This window comes from Cupressus sempervirens, chromosome 5, assembly GCF_028749045.1.
Source record: "Cupressus sempervirens isolate cs-2001-9-10 chromosome 5, ASM2874904v1, whole genome shotgun sequence".
Classification (NCBI taxonomy): domain Eukaryota; kingdom Viridiplantae; phylum Streptophyta; class Pinopsida; order Cupressales; family Cupressaceae; genus Cupressus; species Cupressus sempervirens.
Genome location: NC_143122.1, coordinates 624,567,185 through 624,591,767, shown reverse-complemented (window position 1 = coordinate 624,591,767; position 24,583 = coordinate 624,567,185). Strand labels below are relative to the sequence as shown.

At 37.8% G+C, this 24,583-nt stretch overlaps 1 protein-coding gene across 7 annotated transcripts in view; it reads right to left on the bottom strand.

The window, feature by feature from the left end:
• The window catches only part of LOC149557446 (DNA binding / DNA-directed RNA polymerase), a 161,530-nt gene that overhangs the window by 84,643 nt on the left and 52,304 nt on the right, over positions 1-24,583 (bottom strand). Inside the window, exon 1 of one of the 7 annotated variants that reach the window (XM_089832102.1) lies at positions 20,789-20,939. The exons of the other annotated variants lie outside the window; for them this stretch is intronic. Within the exon in view, the coding sequence (XP_089688228.1) occupies positions 20,789-20,924 (136 nt within the window). The 5' untranslated portion in view covers positions 20,925-20,939. Of the gene's footprint in view, positions 1-20,788; positions 20,940-24,583 lie in introns of those variants that run through there. 7 annotated transcript variants of the gene reach the window in all.

Genomic DNA, 24,583 nt, shown 5'->3' with positions numbered 1-24,583 from the left:
TTTCAAGGGTCTCTTCTTATAAGTGGCATATCCTTTCATAATTATCTATTTTCTTAGCTAACAAGAGCCAACACTCTAGCATACATTATTGCTTAAGGATATCTCCTTGTTGATAGAAGTAGTCATCCTTGATTCTCTTCCTTATGATGTATTTGGCTACACAATCATCATAAGGAGGGGGCATACATATAACCTTCATTGTACACTATTTATGCAGTTTTCCTTTTTGTTGCAAGCAGTCATTAGCGGGTATAAGTGGCCCTTTTCCTCCCTGGATTTACATTTACACACATATCTCTACGGATAACGGACCCTTGTCCATCGAAAGAGGGCATGGACATATTTACATTTCATGGTGCTACTAGGAAATTGATCCATGGGTGTACGTCCAAAAACATGCATGCAAACTTTGTATGATTGATTATCGGGCATACAACCCTGCTAGACTATTCAATTCTACTCCTTTTCATAGGATTGAATATCAAACATACAACCCTACTAGACCATTTGATCCTATCTTTTGTTTTTTTTTTGTGGGATTGACTATCAGGAACACAGACCTAGTAGACTAAAATTCCACCCCCATCTAGGATTTACTACCAGGCATACAACCCTACTAGATTATTCAATCCTATACCCTTTGTGAGTTATAGCAAGACACAAATCTTACTAGGAAAATTAATCACTTCCTTCTATCTCTTTTGCTTTCATGCTAGTAGGATAGAATCATGGAGAATATTATCCTTTGCGGTGTCCTTGTCTTTCCTATGTGACCATTCATGCTTTTGTAATAGCCTTCCAAACATGATATTAGTGGGTGAGACATTTCTTCAGCTGGGGTATCTTTCACTAGTTGATTTGGGTTTTAGTCTAACCCCTTTGAGTCTTTTATTTTTGTGTTGTTTTGTCTTTCTTTTCTTTTATTTCTTTTTTCTTTGTTTCCATGCCCTCTTTGCATGGGAATGGACTTAGGATCTTTGGTTTAGGGGCTTGTGTCCTTAAACTTTATGATATTCTATCTCTTTGTAATCTGTCAATTGCCTACTCCATCTCTTCTTCTTCCTTTCCCAAGAGTATGACTTACCTCATACTAGTTAAGGTTTAAGGTAGCTATGCTAGAGATCTACAATAAGGTTCTCTAAAACACTGTTGTGATAGTGATCTACATTCTTTGTTGACAAACATTACATTCTTTGAAAAAGGCTATCACCAGATCCGCTACATAAATTATTGTGTTTGCCTTCTTGATATGTCTGAATCACGCATTATGATTAATTTGACTATTTTGTTGCTGAAAGGAAGAGGTGCTGAAAATTTTTCAAGAGGATCCAAAGCTTCAAACATGAGGTCCCTGGCAGGAAAAGATATGAAGATTAAAATATGAAAAGGCATTGCCAAATTTATCAACAATAAAAAGATAAGTATTTCATACCTTTTCGAGTAATGTTCATGATTCATTTGTGCAGTTATTGTTTCTTACAATGAATCATATATACTTCAAGCATTTGTATTTTGCTTCAAATAAATTGATCCTATGAACCACTAGTAATCTCTATTAATTGGTTGCAGATTATTTCAAGGAGCATAAGGATGTTAAGTAGATTGCATAGTTAGAAGGGTTGTGAGCTGTATCAGCTCAACTTGCTCAGAAAAAATTATGTTGGTAGATTTGAGTGACACTTAGTATTCTCCTATTATGAATATTGTCTTAGTGGAGTTTGGTACACCCGTAATGGTGTTTTCTAAGTTATTTCAACAGATAGAAATGGTAACTTTGTTTTCCCCTCAAGGGTTAATAGGAATTTAGTACATGAATGCAGAAGTAAAGTACTAAACACAGAAATATAGAGAACTCAGGAATGCTTCATATTCATAAATCATCAAGTACCACATTACATCCAATGATTCATACTCATAACATAACTCAATATAACACGACATAACATGCCTTTACTTGTGGCTGAGACTACTACATATAGTAGCCAAGGGCTGCAAGGCAAACCGTCACATCCATAACTTCCCTCGGTTACACAAAATTATCTAACTACCCGATTGCCCGACGACATCATCTCCACCAAAAAGAAAGTCATCTCCGGGCGACAATATGCAAAATGTTTGGGACTAAACACAACAAATTAGAGATGATAATACTACATAACACTAAGGAGGAGGAGACTTAGAAGACATCCCTGTAGACTCCAATATCTCCCGCAGCTAGTAGACTTTCTCAATGCGAATCTGAAAATCTTCTTATGCTTGTGAATTTATCTCTATAGCTTCCTTCAACATAATTGCAACCTCCATAGCTCAGCTTTCTTCTTTGCATATGCTGCTCGAATTGCAGTCACCTCAGCTCAAACCTCCTCTAACTATTTCTCAACCATGCTTTTGTCTTGTTGGAGCGTTGCTCGCTCTGCTGCCCACTCTCCATGTGTAGCCAACCGGATGGCTAACTTCTCTATTGTCTCTCTAGAACTCTCAACCGCCACTCTATCAGCCTCGGTGCTTTGCTGAGCATAGTAGGTGCCTTTATACGCCTCTACTACCTCGTGGCCAAGCCTCTCCATAGTGTTGTTGTCTGGTCCCACCTCCGGTTTCGTGATCCAATCAGCCATCATTTCTGGTGTCTCAATTGTTAGCCATCCTCTTGCATCAAAGCAAGATTGAAAGCGTACAAGGCATCTCTTTTGTATGATGGCTAAAACAAGCTGCAACTCGTTCGTTATGGTCACTACATCACGACCAATCACACAGCCCATGGCCAACACATTGCCAAGAGTCTCAAGGTATGAGGTCACTCTCTCATTATCTAAATCATAGTCCATCTCTTCCTCTTCTACTTGTTCTATCTATAGTAGAGTCTCTACCTCTCTTCCTCCTGATGTAGCTATTTCCACATCTGGTGCGGCCTCGTCATCATATGGGGCATCCTCAAACTGTGGTGTCACAATATCTCCTACAATTGTAGTCATTGATGCCCTAGCCAAGATATCCTCCCTTCTCGGGAATTGAATAGAGGATCCCCTTGCCACAGGGGCAAGCCAAAATTGTTGTCTCAAGAACTCACTCGCACAGCTCATCCATGGTGCGGGTTACAATGTCGTTGGCAGTGTCATCTCCATATAGCCAACTCCCCCTAGCATAGCCAATAGTGTCATGTCTATAGTCACTGTCGCCTCTGATTTGATCACCTTAAGGCGGACCTAAGGCTCTTGCAGCTCCTGTGATGTATTGTCTTCAATCTCTACAATCCCCATTGCTCCTGTATCCTGGGCTACAGCTGTAAATGGTTGCGATGCAATATCCCCTTCTTCTGTCGGGATGACATCACTCTCATGAGGTATATCACTTTCTATCTGAAGATCCATATCTGCCAACTATGCCTCGCTCTCTATCTATTGAACTGCTACTATGGCATCCTCTCTTGTAGTCGTTGTCTGGGATACCTCTGTAGGAATGCCCTCTGTTAGCACAACTGCGGTCGTCTCAGGTATCGAGGGCACTGCCTCAGGAATGGCTCTTGGCTCAAGAATCACCTTTGGTGCTCTCTCCACCACTACTACAGCCTCAGCCATGTCAATAGGTCTCCTAATATGTCTGAAAGCAAGAATGTGTGTCCTTAGAGTGGTGGTCAAATGAGTTGTCATGGAAAGAAGAGGTCGTGGGAACAATAGTGGCGTCATTGTGATTATATCGACCTCCTCATCCTCCATCTGTATGCTGGCCCCATCATTTGTATCAGTGGCACTTCTAGATGAGTTGTCCTATCTGCCACTATCCATGTTCCCGTGCTCAAATCCTGAGTCCATCCCTTGTTTGCAGCTCGTGTGCCCCGCCATGGCCTTTTGTCTGCCTAGTGTATCCAAATGTCGTTAGTGCATAATGGGAGGTTCTGGAGCTAATGATCCTGACTTGATCTCAAGCCTATCAACTAGGATCAATCTCGTTGTCGCATCTAGAAACAGTCCAATAGCATAGTGCGGCATATAAAATGTTTTATGCTACAATGTCATAAATTCATACATACGATATGAAAGCAATGTTACCCAATCATATACCTTTCCCGTCATAATCCCCTTCATCAAAGCCACTTGCGGAAATGACATGTCTGAAACATAGATGGGCCTTGTAAGTCTACTCTTTACCAAGTCCATAATGCAGCACCATGATCCCTCTCTAATGTCTGATTTCTTTAGCCCTCTTCCTTTGGAAGTCCTCGTTAGAGCTTCTTTTTCTGCCTCAGATAGGTCTCTACACACCATGTTTATGAATAGCTCCATTGCCTCCTGTTTCATTTTCTTTGCTTTTAAATCAATCTTTTTGCCCCCTTCCGCATATCCAAGTATGACAAAGACCGTGGTAAAATCTTCTACCTTGAAGGAGATTTCTACATCATGGTCCAGATAGGTAAAGGTACTCATTTTCGAGTGGTTGTCATAGGTATCTATCATTATCCTTAAGGAACCTCAAATTCCTTAATGTAGAAAACTGGCATTTTTATCATCCATTCTACCTGTGCTTTCCTTATGCTATCCTTTACGAAGTCATTATCTTGAGTTTCGTGCTACCACTTTTGGCACTCTAAGCCATTCAACCCTTCAAACAATATGTTCTGATGTGTTACATAAGATGTTGTAGGCCTGTGTACTTTTGGTTGTACTTTCTTTTTCCCTCTATCAATCCGTCCTGCAACTTTCACTCCTGAAGGTAGTATTTGGGCATTCTTGGACATGTTGTTGCTCAAACTTGAACTGTTGGCCTGTGTCTATAGTTTTGCTTTCCACAGTTGCTTGTCCATAATAGTTTCTTGATTTGTCTGTTGTGCAGAAAAGGGAAAGGGAAAATGGTTAGGGCTTAGCCTCTACAGCTGCAACTCTTGGCTATACCAGAGACTTGTAGTTGTATTCTAATTTTGCCACTAGTGTACAGTCATCAATGCCTCCAGCAAACAATTTTGGCCTTCTTCTGCCACCCAATACGCCTAGTCTTTTCAAATACTAGCTGTCAATTCACTATTGTAGCCTGTTGTTTCTCTGATGTTCAATCTCTAAGGGTTGCCTTCACTGCCCTCGCGATTGCATATAAAAATTTGCATATTACTTCTTCACACAACTTTGTGAAGTCCACCAACCCTTTGTTTTTGCAAATAAGCGTTGTCATGGATGCCATTCTTCTATGCACAGTACTTGAACTTCTACTAGTTGAGCGTCATACGACTAATGCCTATATATTTCCTAAGATGGTTGTAGTGAGTCAAATTCTCCTTCCCAACATGTTGTACAGTGGGGATTTTAATTGGATGCCTTCACAATGTCATCCCATATGGTGTGCTTCTTTTCCATACCCTTAGTCACTTAATGTTTGACGATACATGAATACCACATGATGCCTATCCTCCCCTTGGTTGTCATACAATAGTTCTATTTAACACCAGTGTTTCCTATCTCCCTCCACTACGTTGCTCTGTGTCCAATTAGCTCAATACAATATTGCAGTTGTATAGCATAGAATGTTTGCCTTTAGCTCACTGTACTGTGTGCTATGAATTATAAACCTTCATTGTGCTTCCATGGCATACAGTGACTTAGAATGTCCTCCGCAAGGTCGTATGGTGTCATGTATGTCTCCAAATTTGTCTCACGTTTTCCAATATTGTCGTATGGTACTGTGATATTGTCTACGATGTTCATGCGTCCATACGGACTTAGTTTACTTGCAATTTAATTTGGTTCTTTTTCTTTTATTCCTAAGTCTAAATTATTCCTCTTCTCAGTGGGTGAACCATTATCCCTTCAGCCTTCCTGCCTTCAGTGGTAAATCTTGAGTTTCAAATCGTTCATGATGTCAAGGATTTCTTGACCATCAAGTGTCCACAATTTGATCGATCTATTGACTCTAACCTCCCAAACTTTGAAGGGGGCTAACCATTTTACTTTGAATTTACCAAGCTTGATCTCGTTCCTTCCATTAAACTTCAAGACTAGTGTGTCTAGTTGAAACCTCATCTGACGAAGATTTTTGTCATACCAAAATTTACACCGCTACTGTGCCACGTCAGTTGCCCAACGCGCCAATGCCCTCTTCTCATCTAATTTGTTCAAGGCATAAAGTCTCTCCCTCAAGCTCTCCATGTCGCCACGCTTGTTCAATAGTTATTTGCAAACTCGGTACTATTAACTCTGTTGACACTACAACCTCCTGCCCATACATCAATTCGAATAGTGTGTGCCCAATGGTCACCTTGTATGGGGTATGATAGGCCCATGACACAAAGGGTAATTTTTCCTCCCAGTCTTCGCCCTCGACTCCTCATGACTTATAAACATAGTAACGAGAATCATGACAATTCATGCAATCCGGCAGTTTGATTCAAGCTAGGCTTTTTTTTGTGAATCGGTGAATCGAATCAACAATTTCTTGGCATGAATCGCCATGAATTGGCTGAAAAAATCGGGCATCCCAATTGGGCAACTTAATAACATTAAAAAAATACAACTTTTCTAAAGTTTTTTTCACATTTCTCTTTCTTATAACTCTAAAAGGCCTTCTATTTGTTGAGTATGACAATAAGAGAGGAAAAATGAGAGATAGACTTGAGCAACAGCTAGAGCAAATAGACTTGTCTTTTCATTTTGTTTACAGATAGACGTGTTTCATGGATCTTCATCTTACATACATTTATCATTTCATGTCATCGGTTTTATGGATCTTCATCTTACATACATTTATGACTTGACAACATTTATAATTCTCTCTCTCTCTCTCTCTCTCTCTCTCTCTCTCTCTCTCTCTCTCTCTCTATCTATCTATATATATATATGTCGTAACCCATTATGATCCTATGATTTCCTTTTACTTAAGCTAAAATTTATATTTTACATGTGTGATGTATTTATCATTTATGTTCCTTGTTTATGTATGTTAGATTCTATTTGATGATGTTATAGTGTGTTTAAGTTATATTCAATAAAGGGTGCATGAAATAAGTTTTAAAATGTTAAAATCAGTAATTTTAAGGGTTTTTTTATTTGTCGAAATAAGTTTTAAAATGTTAAAATTAGTAATTTCAAGAGTTTTATATTTTGCTGATTCATAGCCGATTTGATTCTGATTCATGGCCAATTCACGATTTGATTCGGCCTTGCAGATTCCAATCTAATTCTGATTCTTGTTATTTTTCTTATAAATAACTTTGACCAAAATCTTGTTAGTTGCCTCTACTTGTCCATTAGCCCGAGGGTAGTATGGACTTGACAGCGTATGGAAAATCTTGAATTCGATAGTGAGCAGCTTGATAACATGATCCAAAAAGTACTCAACCCTGTCACTTTTCAATTGGATTGGGATTCCATACCATGTTATAATTTGTTCATAAATGAACTTCGTAATGCTTAATGTAGAGTTGTCTGGCAATGCTCACACTTCTACCCATTTTGTTAAGTATTTTGTGGCCATCACAATATATCGACACCTTCTGGCCCGCCTAACCCATAGGGGTTCGACGAAGTCAAAGCCCCACCTTTCAAACAGTTCTTGGGCATGTGACCGATTGAGCGGCATGAAGTCTAATTTGAAAGGATTCCCCGCTCGCTGACAAGTGTTGCATCCAACAACCCATTATCATGCATCATTGTGCAATGTCGGCCACCACAAGCCCACCAAGAGCACCTTCCTCAATGTGGTGTCAAGATCCATGTGTCTGCCTGCTAGTCCTTCGTGGGTGCAACTTTGGACCTTCGAGGTCCGGTATGTGGCTCGTAATGAGAATAGGAGTATCCTCATGCCCAACACAAAAAGGTTGGCAAAAGGTACAAACAATGAAGCAGAATGCTTGACGGCAATTGGGGCAATTTTGATGGCCAAAAAATTGGGAGTGCAAAGGCTCTATCTTGAAGGTTCACAACATGTGGTGAATGGCATAGTGAAAGGGAAGATGGATACATGGTATCTCAGCAAGTATATTCAGAGGATTTGAGACCTTCTGAGGGACTTTGTTGATTTTCGGGTGTCTCATGTTCTTCAAGAAGCCAACAAAATTATAGACAAACTATCTAATGTAGGGGTGAATGGGTCATTGGTGGACAAATTCAAACTTTTTGAGGGCTTTAAGTTTCTGCAGAATGGTGTTTGCACTTTGGAAGGAAACGATTATTTAAATCATTTTCCTAGTGTCACATTGTTGTGACATCATGGGATTTACAAATTTGGAGGCGGATGAAATCCTTTTGATCTGTCCTTTTTTAGTGATGAGTACGCTACTGGTTGAAGTGGCGGCATGCAAATAGTCTAGGCCCGGATTTTCTATAACCCATATCTATTAAAGTGTGATTATGATGTGATGTTTCGACATATTGCTTGGAGTTGAGGTGTGCTTCTGAAGGCTTCAAAATTCAAATGCCTTTAAAGGCAAAATTGTTTGGTTGCGCAATGTGGTGTTTAGTTAGTGCTTTCTTTTGATTTTGGGGTTGTTGTACGAGTGAGTATTCATGGAAGCAAACTTATCTTTGCAATCGTCGAACAAGCTACTTGGCTTCAAGACAGCGATTTCTATGTAGCAGCTGAGGAACATCTTCAAATGATATTGTCGCTCCTAGTTCGGGAGACCTATATGAGACTATTGACATCATGTTGGGGAAGATGAAGAGAATTGTTGCAGTAAAAGATCCTACATTGGGGTTTTATGATGAGCATATTAGGCCAATTGTGACGCGGAGGTGGAACATGATGAATACCCCACTTCAACTGACAGCCTTTGCTCTAAATCTCAAATGGTATGCACAATTGGGTGGAAGGAGCCTCCCATGTGATGATCTCGAGGTATTGGATGGCTTCATAAGAGCCATTAATAAGATGTCTTCAACTCAAGAGGCCTCTCCTCTTCGTGCAGAGTTCCTTGACTTTATCAACCTTCGTGGCCCAAACTTGTGTAAGCCAAAAACAAGGTCGAATACAGTTGTTTTGGCACAGAGAGATCCTATCGAATGGTGAACTTGGCATGGGAGAGATACGCCTAAGTTAAAAACACTTGCCACTCGCCTCCTTGCACAAGTTGCTAGTTCCAAAGTTGTAGAAAGGAATTGGTTCACATATTCATTTATCCACTCTATCAAAAGAAATGGACTTACCTCTAAAAGAGCAAAAGAAGCTAGTGACAATGCATCATGCTCTTCGACTTGTGGATTGTCAAACCCAAGAGTATAGGCAAACACAAACTTTGTGGTGGGATGTTGAGCCTAAGGATGTGGCCAAGATAGATGAGGATGACACAATACCAAGATTGGTTGAGGTTCCATTAGATGAGACTACGCTTCCTATGGAAGATGATAGTGAGGATGACTCTAATTTTGATGCCATGGCGGCAAAGGCAGAATAGGAGCAGTAGTTTGCTTCATTTTTCTATGTTGAACTTGAACATGATGATGACACATTGATACTTTATGGCATCCCTCTAGCCTTTGGGCATATTTAGATTTTCAAATTTTTCTGATATTGTTCACTACTAAACTTATATTTAATTTTTTCAATATTTTTGTTCACATATTGATATGCATATTGACAATTGAGTAGTGAAATCGGTTATTATTTCCTAGATGGCATTCAAATGTTGTATGTTAAGGTTCTATAATGTTTAAATGACATGCTTTGTTCTTAGTTTCATATGAATGACATGTATATTTGCAAATTTCAGTGTATATTTTAAATTTTCCCTATATATATAGCCATCCCCATTTGTCGTCCGCCCGTCCCCAACATTGCCAAAAAGAATTGTCGTCCTGAAAACCCGTCCTACCCTCCCCATCCTAAAAACTCGAGGGAACATAGTTTTCAATGGTAACATTTGTTACTCTAATCGAAGTTTTCCTTTATCGATTAGAGTAATGTGGGGCTTTTCAGACCCTGGTAGCTTATACTCAGTTAATCCATTATTGGTAGCTCACACCATCTCTATAAAGAAAGGTGAATGGGCAGCATTAAATGGTATTTCATTTTCATAAACGAATTGTACAATCGCTGCATCAACTACTTCTCGGCCTTGCATATCAAAAGTCTTTCAACGAAGTTTGAGCTACCAATGTGTGGTCTCTTGTGTGTCTATGAATGTTGTTCTTGTTGGCAATTTGGCTAAGTAGATAAGTTGGAGTTGTCATTTATGGCAACATAAATCTAGTATTAAGAATGCAGATCTTGAAGATGAAGATTTTGTGATTAGAACTTAGAAAATTGTCTAGGTATCAGCTAAGTTATTTGGCAAAATAGATACAATTTTGATATGTACAGATGACTGAGGCATTATAGGCACATGCGCAATTAGGTACAGACAGTACAGAGTGTCAGGATGACGTGTTCAATTGTGTGACTCAATACTGTCAATACGGAAGAACATATAACAGTTTTACCAGTTGCGGCAATATACAGACAAAAACATAGCATAATAGAAAATCGTTAATTATGAGTTAAAGAATTATTTTGATTACGAAATAATTACTTGACTAATTAGGGACGACATCCTAGATGTCAACACTAATAGAGAAAGAGTTCATTTTGTATCTAGCCAAGCGTGTGAAAGCTTGATGGCCGACTGGACAATGTTTTGTGAATTACAAAGGTATAAAGACATTAAAATATGCAAAGTAAAGTGTGCTTCTAAAGAAGACTATGTGAACTTTATGTGATGTGAATGCTAATGTATGATCAGAGGATTGCGAGTTATGTGATGAGCAGCAAATGCAAAGATCAGATAATGAAGATATCAGCATTGTAAAGAGGTTTTGTAATTATCTCCTGTATTAAAGAACTTGATTTGTAAGTTACATGTTTGGGCAATGGGCTCCGCTTGTACAACATTTTGTATATGTATATGTACCAATTCCTAACAGGATTGAAGCAACTCCTAAAAGGGTTGAGGCTTCTAACAAAGCCTAAGTCCTCTAACAAGGACCAAGACACTATATGCATGTAATAAACTCCTAACAGAGTCAATATTTTTAACTAGATACTTTTGATTAGTGGATCATTTTGTGGGTACCATCCCCACTAGGGTTTTCCCTTGGCCAAGGTTTCTCTAGTTAACAAAATATGGTGTTATGAGTTTTCTTATTGCATGGTTATGGTTACTGTTCATTATAATTAGTTTGTTTTCATATGCAAGTTATAAGACAATTAATAATATTCAGTTTTGGGCTAAAATTTGTAGAATATTTATTAACCCCCCCTCTCAGTATTCCCCATTTCTATCAATTGGGATCAAAGCATAGTTAGTTAGAAGAGACTTAACAACTTGAGTAAAATCCCTACGGATATGGAACAGTTACGAAGAACCCAGAAGAAACTCTTGAGAATATTGATATTCTCACAGAAGAAAGAGACAACCTGAAAGAGAGATATGAAGATGCAAAGGACTACATTGGAAAATTGACAGATGAGATTCATCATCTCAAATCCAAAAAGTAATCTAAAGATCAAACAAAAGATAGTTATGAAGTTTCAAGATTGATTAAATAAAATGGGATTTTGAAACATGAGTTGAAGATTACTGAACTGAAGCTAAGTTTGAAGAAAGATGATAGCAAAGTTGAGTCAGGTTTGAAATCTGAAAAATATAGATCCAAGATCCCATCTTACAAAAGTGACATCTGAAAATGAATCCATCAAGTCAAAACATGCAAAACTTGAGAATTACAACACTATTGTGAAAGGAGAGTTAACCCAGACTAAGCAACAATTAGAGAAGTTATATTCCAATAGTGAGAAAATTGATGAGCAATTATATTTCCAAAGACCTTCCTATGATAAGACTGGTCTTGGATATTTTACTGGAGAAAAGTCAGCCAAGAAATCTGAAGCAAGAAAGGAACCAGCTCTAGTTATTAAGCAACCTAAACATAAGACAGATGAGCAAGATAAGATTGAATCCATTCAATCTAAAGATACATCAAAAGAAGTTGGGCAAACAAATCAACCTATGAAAATTGATGAACCGAAGCAAACTGAACAAGCTGAATCACCCAAGGAAGTAAGTTATGAATTCAAAGGTAGATACTTTGCATGCAATGAAATTGGTCATATGAAAAGAGACTATACAGGTAAGTCATTTAAACATGTTTCTAATTTTTATTGTTACAATTGTCATGGTTTTGGTCATAGAGCAATTGATTGTAAGAAACCTAAATTTGATTGTAAATATAGCAATAGTAGAATGTTTAGAGGTACTAACCCTGCAGGAGAAAGAAGGAGATCAAATGAAGGAACTAATGGAAGAAGGAGCAACATTGTGTGTTACAAATGTAACAACCTTCAACACATTACCAGAACTTGTAGAGCACCTGTTAACCAGCCTGGACCTAATTATAGCAGCAATGCACCAATATGCCAGCTATGCAATAACTTTGGTCATACAGCAAGATTTTGCAGAATGGATATGAGTAACATCAACAAGAATCTGAATTTCAGAAGGAACAACAACAGAAATGTCAGGATAAATGATAGCAGCAATAACAATCAGAAAGATGAGTTAAGAGAACATGTGAAAGAATTCAAAGAAGTATTTGTCAAAGCAAAAGATCCATCAAGCTCGTATATAGTATTGGAGAACAATCATTTGATGCACCTGAAGGAAGATTGAAGTCAACAATTGTTTGTGATTCATCCTATTTAGGTTGAAGTCAGAAAGATAGCAGATGAAGAGTTAAGGCTTGCGCAATTAGTATGAGATAGTGCATGATGAGTCAAAGCTACAATTAAGAGTACATGTCATTTGGAGATCGTATGTGAGCGCGCAAAAGAAATCAAGTTTAGTGGTAACCATAAACAACTTTTTACGAATTGCATACTTGCGTAATTAATGCGGAGATTGATTTGGTGAGATTTAAGGGATGTGAATGAGATCCTGTGTACCATTTGATCGTGCGAAGAGTTAAGAAGCAGTTAAGAGAAAATTGAAGGCGACTTGAACTGCGAAGTTCAGAAAACCCTACATTTCGCGTAATCAAGTTATTTTCTGATTTTCGAGAGTTAGTTTGTCAAGTAAAAACCAGAATTTGTGATAAACATGGATAAGTCTTTGATTCATAACGTTGAGGAAGAAGCAAGACCTAAATGAAAGTTAATCCAACAAAACCCATAGTGGACGAACTTAGTGTCGTGTTTTCAAAAGTTTTGGAAAGCATCATTCACTTCAAAGACATATGCAGTTATCTCAGAAGTAAAATTGAGATTGTAGGAGAAGAATATGTTTATAATCAGGCTATGAGTTTTAAGCAAGAGTTTGATCATCTGAAGAACAATAATTTAGTGAAATTCCTATTTCTCTACAAGTTTGACAATGAAGAATGAACTAAAATCATACTTAACAGAATTCATGATGGAAAGTTTTGGTTAGTGGATCATGTAATTGAAATATCAGCTAACCTAGTTCATGAAGTTATTGGTTTATGTAATGAGAGCAATATACCAGTTAATGAGAAAATTGTTAAGATGGTACTTGACAACACTAAATATGTCCATAATGGAAGAGGGATAGTGATAAGAAAAATCAAGCAAGATGATGTTAAAATTATTGCAACAAAGATATGCTCTAGTTCAAGAAGTGATGATATGGCAGCAGGGTTCATTCAAGCAGCCTACAAAGTCTGTATTGAAAGAGAAAAGGTTAATCGAGTCAGATCCTAAGAGGATAGTTGATTGAGAACCTTAAAAGAATCAAGAAAGTTAAGGGTAGTCAATTCATATTCCAATAACTAATAACTCACATGTTTTTCCATCTGATTAAAAGATTTCCTTAAATATCAATAGCTAAGTTAGTGGTAATAAGTGTATACCATGGAAAAGATAACTGAAATGCATAACACGTATCCTATTGACAAGATTGTTGACAACGCAAGCCCTATTACGAAAACCTTTCAGAATGAAATGAAGGGAAGATATAGAATACCAACCACTATGGTGGAGAAGTATAACAATGATATTTGTTTCATGATTGATACTGATTGCACATATATTGAGGCAGTTGAGCCTAGATTGTTGTATGTTGAGCCACTTGGCTATGAAGTGACAGGGGAGGAAATTGAGGGATATGTAGAGAGATAATCCTCAAATATGATAAAGATGAAGAATTTGACAGGTTTGGAACATATGATGAACTAATGCAATTAGTCAGCCAAGCACAGATTGAGAAGACAAAAAAGAAAGGTTGAAACTATGATGAAAAAGACAATGCAACAAGCAGGAATGACAGCAGAATATGTGACTACAATAAGGTAAACCATCACAGGTATGAGGTAGATAGGTCAGCAAGGGATGGTGTATGTATCACCCTTGGCTTCAGTAGGACCATTTGAGGAAGTCACAATAGCAGCACCATCTACAGCAGCACCTCTACCACCATATGCAGCAGTGTCACAAGAACACACACCTATCACACCTGCTATTCCACTGACAAAGCAATCGGAAGAGGTGGAAGTAATTGAAGTCAAGAGCAAGTCAGTAAGATTGGTTGAGGTAAAGCAAGAGTCACCTGACTCTCATAGAAAGAAAAGAATGAAAGCCATGGCAACTGGACCAGGAAAGAGGCATAAGGAAATTATTCCAAGTATACCGAACAAGAAGATGCAAGGTCAGACAAAGCTTGAAAAGCCAATAAAGAAGCAACCAGAAGTTGCGACCACTAGAAGAAAGGCATGAAAGCCTAAGATTGAGAAGCTAAACAGCGCAATCATTGATGAAGGCAATTTTGTATAGTTAAACAAATATTATCGCCTTTATACTAGAATAGACGGATTGGACCTTGAAAATGCTATTATTAGGCATATGATCTTTGTAATATCCCTTTCTAGATATTTTACCAAAAACCCGTGATATAAAAGTGCAGATTTAAATCCGAACAGAAAACCAATATTCAATATAAATTCCAGAATTTTAATCGATTTCTAACCAGCAGATTTACATATAAGACAACTCAAAAAAGCTTATTTTATTCCTCCAATATTTAGAAAGTACATATATAAACCAGGAGTTAACTCAGATATCCACCAAAGACATTACTGTATTATATAAAAGCAATACAATAACATACAATAATCTAAATAATCCAATCTTATAAACAGAAATAACAGTTAAATTGGCAAATGTAGATAAAACCTGTAAGAAGGCTATGTTTGTGTCCAACCTCCAAAAGCTCCTTCAAGGGTTTGCGTTTTCGAAGAGATAACCAATAATTGTTTCCAGCTCCTAGCTTAATATGTGTTTTAAATTTATAATCTTCATATCTTCCCATGTGGGGCTACTTGTATCTTTATCACTTTTCCCAATGTGATGCACACTCTTTTAAGCAATGTGGGATAAAGCACCTTTTTTGTCCTTTAGTCACTTAAGTGAACATAGTACCTTTTTTTAAAATAAAGTGACAAGTTAAATGAACATTAATAGTTAGTCAATAAACCATATAATCATCATGCATTAAAATAACTGATCAAACGAACTTGGATAAGCACGTGCAATAGCTCGTTGGAAAGCTCTCGGCAAAGCGCTTCCAAATCAACCCTAAGATATCAAGAATACTAAGCTCTGTTTACTTACTAAAAATAGTAAGTATCCAAACAACCTACCAAAACTGCTCTGATGGGTCTGAAATTGGAAATGTCTAGGCCAAACCTCGAACTGAACCCTGTAAAAAACCTTTTCACCCCCGAAACCTAGGCGAAGTGAGCTGGGAACATAGAATTATAATGTCCCAGAAAAAGGAGACATTACAAAGCCTCCCTTCTCAAAGATTGCTTGCCCTCAAGCAATTCGCTCATACCTACAGAAACTAAATGCCAGGATCCCATACTCACCTTGAGAATGAGATTCTACTCCTCAGCCGATGTAACCCGGCATGCGTCTTCCCAAATTCGGAATGGTGAAACAATCAATAAGAATCAATATGCCAAATAACTGAATGCCAGGATCCCAAGGCTCACCATTAAGGGACACCAACTGCCATGTGCTACTACCCTGTGTACCAATACCCTCTATCAGAATGAATGCCTCACTCCATGAGTGACCCTACAAGTCTCTACTATCAAGTGATGATGGGAGCTCGGCAATATACCAATATCCACCCCAAGATGATAACGACTAAACTCCCCTCCTAGCTCCCCGATAAAAGGCAATACATAGGGATGCTCCCCCTAAATCCCAAGTGAGAACTCATGCACTGTTTGAGATACTACTGACCAGCGCCTGTAATATTTGTACCTTTGTACCACTATACCACTCCTACAATAACTATACCGATAACAATGACAGATCCAGCCAATCTGACTCCACCATCATATCACCCTGGTGAAAACGGAGTAATCCTAATTCCTAGAACTCTGATGTGTCTGAAGGCTGAAGCACACATATCATAATCATGTCACTGTGTAACAACACAGCATAATCCACCAGATGTAAGATACTATTAACACATAGATCCCCGATTACCCAATCAACATGATTCTGGGTAAAGGAAAGAGTGGTTGGTAAATCACCAACATCATGAGTGCTAACATTGTCTTCAATATCCCGCTAAATAAAAAATGTAGACACCTCATGTGGAACATACGGCAATGTGTGTTCCCCCCACTCATCTGCAAATAACTCATTGACCCTTGAAGGCCAAATAGAATCAGTGAATATATTACCAACATACACAGGCAAATCACTGATAACTGGAATATACCATCAAGAAAAATCACCAATCAAAAAGTAGGCCGTGGCCATCTCGTAAGAGCTGGGTGATAAAACTCTGGGTAAGCTGAAAAATCCCTTAGAGCATGCTAAGGATAAATTTGAACTTCCTATTCCACCATAAGTACCCTTGCTTATGTCAAAGCCTTCATAAAAGGAAGATTCACCATTAATTGAAATCTCTGAATTATCCTCACTTGTTGTATCACTATCCATGTGCTCCTATGAAAATGTATAGCTGCTATCATAAAAATCAGAATTTTCAGACTCATCAACTTGCTGATCCATAGAATTTTTCTCACCATAGAAAGTCTCAAACAAGGAACAGGTGATTGAATCACATTGTTTGCCTTCACATCTACCCACTTTATGAATTCCTTCAACGATTTCCGTGATTTCTTGTGCCCTCAAACTACGGTTATCTTCTTCATGAGTGGCTGCCCCACTCATTTGATTTTCAACTTTGTGGATGGAGTAATGCGTTAGCTCAATTAAAGGCATAGCTCATCTACCTCACTCTCCTTGTCCTTTCCAAATGTTATGGCTAGATCTCTATCCATTAATAATTGCAAGTAATCATATTTTATCATTTTCAAGGTTCCAAAAATAGTATGTAAGAGAGGACTTGTGATACCACATACACTACCATGTCTCTCTTCTGTCACAATCTTCCGCATGAGATCCTCAACCAATTTGGAAGAATCATCCATCCTTGTCAACACTTGGACAATCTTGTTCTCTTTGACCAAAAGCATATCCAATAAATCAAGGAGCGATAATGGTTTTTGACCATCTCCTTCGAACACAAGTGGGCTGCTCTCCATAGAATTTTCTGATTTTTCATCACCTAGAGGATCAACATTTTCAGATGTCATCTAACTCAACGTGTGCTTGATCATCTATTATGCCAACATTGCGGTCCATTTGCTCCCCAAAATCTGACATAATTTCTAGTCTAGTATCACCATAAAATTTACCCAAGTTAATTTCCATGTCACCAAATAAGAGGCTAGTGTTTTCCATGTCTAAATAAGATGGGGAGTCGCCAACTTTGGCGGTTTAGTCAACTCTTCTACCTAGGCCATCAATATGCTCGTCAAAAGGACTAGCATAAACAGCTCCATAAGATACTTTTGTCTCCCAATTACCTATCAATATACTTGTGTCATTATCATGCAAAGGTTGCTCTTCCTTTTTAGTACTATTATCAATTTGATTGATATCTTCCTTATGCAGATTTTTGTAATTGTCCTTTGCAAGAAGATCTCGAGCCAAATCAAAGCCTTTATGTCTTATCACATCCGTCTTGTTTTGCAGCTCTAGCTGAAGGTCCACATAATCAATGAAAGAAAATTCCTTTTGAAGCTTTGCCGAAAATTTGTTATAATCACCATACAATCTCCTTACTTTAATTTTACATTCATAAGGATCTTTGACTTGCCCATCTCGAGTGTACCTTGAATTCTTATTTTTTGAAGGTTTGTCGTAGCCATGTTTTGCGTCTTCAACAACTTCCTGTCCTCTATACTTGTATTAAAAGACTGATCAAAATCTGCTTGTACTGTTGCTTGTATGAAATAGCTATTGAACTAGCACCTGTGGATAACTTGCACTGAGATATGCCCCTGCGAAAAATAGATGGCACCTTCCAACTTCTTGAAATTGCTTCTGACTGAATGCCAAACACTGTAATAAACTTCCCAAATTTTGATCAAAGAGTTATGATCTGGGCTTAAAACATCTACAATGAAATCAAGTCAGTCATAATGCTGGAATGCATCATAATGGTAGGACTAGTTCAACTTCTAAATTACTCCCAATGCACTCGTCCTAGTTCCAAGGTTGCCTGCAACTTAACACCTGCTGAACCCGACTATTCATGCTCATTCAACACATTTCTACTGTTACTCCTGCGGCTGGAATACAGAACTATGACTGGGCAGATGGTAATGGCATTTCAATCTCCAGCTATTATACTCTTATTGCTTCCCAACGTGACCACTTTTTCCAAAAATACGGCTCCCTCAAGAGGAATACCTGTTGTTATCCCGTCCAACAACACCTATAGGAGATCCTCTTACGCTCCAAATTAACAGTTCCTATAAGTGGCAGTAGTTTTATTGCTGCCTCTACAATCTTTTCAGGCTTAGCTTCATCTAGATTCAATATAACAAATTTCTTTCACACAAGTATATCATCATTATTACAATTTCTTACCAATGAATCAACTTCAACTATAATTAGGACACAATGCATCTTGTTTGTGACAATAGTTTTAAATTCTTAGCAAGGAGGGACCCCTAGCTTTAAAAACTATTATAATGTACACAAATGTACAATTGTTGTAATATTGTTCCTCATAGATTCCATTTACACAATTCTTCCACACTATTGCATGATAATTTTTACAATCCTCGCCAAGGAATCAACTGCAGGTATCAGTAAGACACAATGCATTACCTCTTTATTTTGTGACAATGGCTATGCATTCTTACCAGGAGAAATTTGTGTCTCAAAAATCTATAATAATGTACAGAAACGATCACAACCCTGAAGGGGCATTCTAGTTTTATACAGAATCAACAGCTTCCCTACTTCAAGAAATTTACTCAACTTGCACAAATTCTAAAGCATTCCATCAGGGTCACGAGCAAATATAGCCAATCTTCTAGAACGACCAAGTGTATAAGGTACACCTCTGCTATTAAATTCAACTGAGCTAAAGGAAAGGCGCTCATAAAGTCATTACCTTACTGCTTAAGTTTGAAAGGAAACGGAACACTACACCACAATTTCCGTAATGTTGAAGACAAACATATATCGGGGTCTCTTATTGCAAATGACCACACCCGACATTAGCCTAGAAGACAACATCAAGAACAGTATGTATCATGCAGGCCAGTTCTAATATGTTGTGGTCAGAAATTTGATGCCATGAGTTACCTGTCTGGACCAGCTCTCTTGCTGCGATAACTGACTCTCCTCATGTCCTTGCCACTGTGGAAGGACCACCGATAACCAAGACCACGACTGGAAGTGAGAATATTTTGCAGAGATGGCTAAGCTTGAGAGATATCTAGATTCAAATTGCCACACATGACCCCCTATAATTTCGTGGCCTCCAAGTTATGACCCGACCCTAACTCGAGGGAGAAATACTTACTGTCAGCCTCCAAATATTGCCACCAGTTTACAGTATACAGATGAAAACACCTAGTTTTGCAAGTGCTCCAAGTAAGAAAATCTCTACAGCACTATGCTTTGAAAGCCTAGCTTGTTCAATGCAAGTTTGGCTCTAAGGCGCTTTAATAAAGTCTCATAAAGCATAAACGGAATGAATGGATTGCTCACCATTATAAGAGTTGGCATTACTCCTTTCTAAAATCCCATAACTCCTGCTTCATCATAAACCCCTTGTACCGCATGTGTTGTTCCAAAACGATGAACTTCTGTCAACTGTGGGGCAAATATATTAGTTGTAGAGGTTGCTGGAAGCTCGGTAATCAGTTGATGTTTGGAGTGTCGTCTCTCTCTCTTCTTGTAGATGTCCTCCAGCTACTATGATGGTGCTCACGTAACAAGAAAAACTTATTTACTATTATCACCCAATATATTTTCCACTGAATCAATAAAACTCGACACCATAACCTGCTATTTGCTATATAGTCCCATTCGACTATGAAATCTGAAGCAAAAATATGATCACTAGATTCTCGAATAAACTTCACAGGCTAGCAGGAAAACCAGCTCTGATACCACTGTAATATCCCTTTCCAGATATTTTACCAAAAACCCGTGATATAAAAGTGCAGATTTAAACCCGAACAGAAAACCAATATTCAATATAAATTCTAAAACTTTAATTGATTTCTAACCAGCACATTTACATATAAGAAAACTCAAAAAAGCTTGTTTTATTACTCCAATATTCAAAAAGTACATATATAAACCAAGAGTTAACTCAGATATCCGCCAAAGACGTTACTATATTACATAACAGCAATACAATAACATGCAATAATCCAAATAATCCAATCTTATAAACAGAAATAATAGTGAGATTGGCAAATGTAAATAAAACCTGTAAGAAGGCTAGGTTTGCATCCAACCTCCAAAAGCTTCTTCAAGGGTTTGTGTCCTCGAAGAGATAACCAATAACTGTTTCCAGCTCCCAGCTTAATATTTGTTTTAAATTTATAATCTTCATATCTTCCCATGTGGGGCTTGGTGTACCTTTATCACTTTTCCCAATGTGATGCACGCTCTTTTAAGCAATGTGGGATAAAGCACCTTTTTTGTCCTTTAGTCGCTTAAGTGAACATAGTACCTTTTTTAAAAATAAAGTGACAAGTTAAATGAACTTTAATAGTCACTTAGTGAGTAAACCATATAATCATCAGGCATTAAAATAACTAATCAAATGAACTCAGACAAGCACGTGCAATAGCTCGTTGGAAAGCTCTCGACAAGACGCTTCCAAACCAACCTTGGGATATCAAGAATACTGAGCACTGTTTACTTACTAAAAATAGTAAGTATCCGAACAACCTACCAAAACTGCTCTGATGGGTCTGAAACTGGAAATGTCTAGGCCAAACCTCGAACTAAACCCCGTAAAGAACCTTTTCGCCCCCAAAACCTAGGCGAAGTGAGCCGGTAACACAAAATTATAATGCCCTAGAAAAAGGGGACATTACAATCTTATCTAATAAGATATTTGAAGATATTAAGGATAAGATACCTCAAGATCTCTATGAGAGACTAATGAACAGAAGAACAAGAGTAGCTGATGAAGACAAAGGTATAAGAGAAAATCAAATCAGAAAATTATAATGTCAAATTGATAGAGATAAACACCTAGCCATCCTAATGAAGAATCTTGAACCTTACCTTAAAAAAAAGACGAGCCATACTAATAATGGGAGGTAATTATCAGGAAGTCAATGAAGAGACAGAAAAGACTATTGTGCAAATGATGGTAGATCTGAATAAGGCAGCAGCAGCAACACCTCAGATTACTATTGGATCAGACACAATGCAGATTGACAGCACAAAGGTCATGGTTGACATAGTTGAAGATCCATTTAAGGATTATAACCCCAATATTGGCAATTTGACCACTGACACCAGCTCTGATGAAGAAGATGAAGAAAGAAGAAGAAGAAAAGAAAAGGAAAGAAGAAGAAAAGAAAAGGCTAGAAGAAGAGTAGAAGAAGAAGGAAGAGGAAGAGAAGAAGAAGAGAAGAAGAAGAAGGAAGAGGAAGAGAAGAAGTGGAAAGAAGAGGAAGAAAAGAAGAAGGAAAAGAGAGAGAAAAAGAAGAAGGAAGAGGAAGAGAAAAAGAGGAAAGAAGAGGAAGAAAAGAAGAAGGAAGACGAAGACAAAAAGGAAGAAGAGAAGAAAAGAAACGAAGAAGTGGAGAAGAAGAAAAGAAGGCAAATGTACCTAGTTCCTCTAGGACACCCCTCACACTTGCAGCACTGACAGGTTCTGATAATGATGATCAAATTGAACTGATCACATCACTAAGCAAGATCATTGATAAAAATAGAAAGGTGAAGAGCTTACAAAGATCTCTTATGGATGTAATGGAGAAACTTCAAACCACCTTGACTGTAAAATTGATAGAATCAGACCCAAAGGACAGAGCAAAAGCTGAAGTACAAGCTTTTGATGCTGAGTTCACAAGTTTGTCTGACATTGCAGTCATTCAATCCCAGAGAAAGCATGATGCTTATATGTTTGACACTATCTGTCAGAAAATCATAAATGACCTTGGAGCTCTTGACACATGCATCAAGGAGCTAAAAAGATGTGAGCAAGAAGGTAAAGCGTTGTATGCTAAGTGAGCAATGTCATTTAAATTCACCAAGGATATAGATAATGAACTGAAGAGAAAGCATGAAGATCTACAAGCATTGGTAGATCAGCTTTAGCAGCCAGACCGAAAGATTGAAGATATTGAGGTTCAAATAGGAAAGACTTATGATGAAATAAGTCTTATTGAAATGAACAAAGGAAGAATAACCAAGAGGTTCTCACTTCTGAGAGAACATTTATCTCTATAGATAGCAACTATAGAGTGGCAGATTGAGGAATGTCTCAAGGCAAAGACATCTTTTAAGAAGTTTGTCTACTCTGACCTGAATGCAATAGAAGTAGCATCCTATGGACTTTATGCTCTTCTCAGCATATCAGAGGGAGTCAGAGACTCGTGGAAAAAGAACTTTGAGAGCCTGAAGACAAGTTTTGATGACTGCATTTCACACCTATCCACCTGAGTACAAAGGTATAGATTCACAATTTTGACTTGTATATAGATTTTGACATCTTTGTCATTGATGTCAAAGGGGGAGTAATATAGGAAAATTATATTATGTATAAAAGGGGGCAGTAATCGTGCGAAGTATTATAGTCAAAAGGGAAATTAAAATGTAATAGAAGATATAAGAAAATATGGTTATAAAATATGATGATCCACAAATTTTAAAGTTTTGTGAAATTTGTTAAGGCCAAGTTTTTGTAAAGTTTTGATCAACATTTTGGGACTTGGCCAATTTTCCCATATGTTGCCATCAATGCCAAAGGGGAAGATTTTTGGCAATTTGGTTAAGTAGATAAGTTGGAGTTGTCATTAATGGCAACATATATCTAGTATTAAGAAAGGCAGATCTTGAAGATGAAGATTATGTGATTAGAAGTTAGAAAATTGTCTAAGTATCAGCTACGTTATATGGCAGAACAAATATAGTTTTGATATGAACAAATCACTGAGGCATTATGGGCACGTGCGCAGTTAGGTACGGACCGCACAAAGTGCCAGGATGACGTATTCAAGTGCGCGAGTCAGTAAGGTCAGTACGGAAAAAGATATAACAATTTTACCAGTTACGGCAGTATACAGAAAGGAATAGAGCATAACAAAAAATGGGTAATTATAAGTTAAGGAATTATTTTGTTTATGAAATAATTACTTGACTAATTAGTGACAACATCCTAGATGTTACCCCAAGAGAGCAAGAGTTGATTTTCTATCTAGCCAAGCATGTGAAAGCTTGAAGGTCGACTGGACAATGTTTTATGTTACAAAAGTATAAAGGCAGATTACAATATGCAAAATAAAGTGTGCATATAAGGAAGACTGTGAACTTTATGTGATGCGAATTCTAATGTATCATTAGAGGATTGTGAGTTATGTGATAAGCAGCAAAGGCAAAGAGCAGATATTGAGGATATCAGCATTATAAAGAGGTTTTGTAATTATCTCTTCTATTGAAGAACTTAATTTGTAGGTTACATGTTTGGGCAGTGGGCTCAGCTTGTACAACATTTTGTATATGTATATGTACCAACTCCTAACAGGGTTGAGGCTTCTAACAAGGCCTAAGTCCTCTAACAAGGATCGAGACACTATATGCATGTAATAGACTCCTAACAGGGTCAATATCTTTAACCGCATACTTTTGATTAGTGGATCATTTTGTGGGTACCATCCCCACCAAGGTTTTCCCCTAGCTAAGTTTTCCCTAGTTAACAAAATATGGTATTATGAGTTCTCTTACTGCATGGTTATGTTTACTATTCAGTATAATTAGTTCGTTTTCATATGCAAGTTATAAGGAAATTAATAATATCCAGTTTTGGGCTAAAGTTTGTAGAATACTAATTCACACCCCACCCCCCCGCCCCAGCCCCGCAGTATTCCCTATTTCTAATAGTGCTGCCACACCTCTACTATAAGATGCATTTGTATCTATTCAGAGATTGAGTTTCAATCGTGGTGCTAGTAGGTGTCCCTGTTGTTGAAGCATGAGAGGAGCTAACATTCAGATATACTCTCCCATTAGCCCTCTCTCGATCCCTCATGGCCTCAAGACG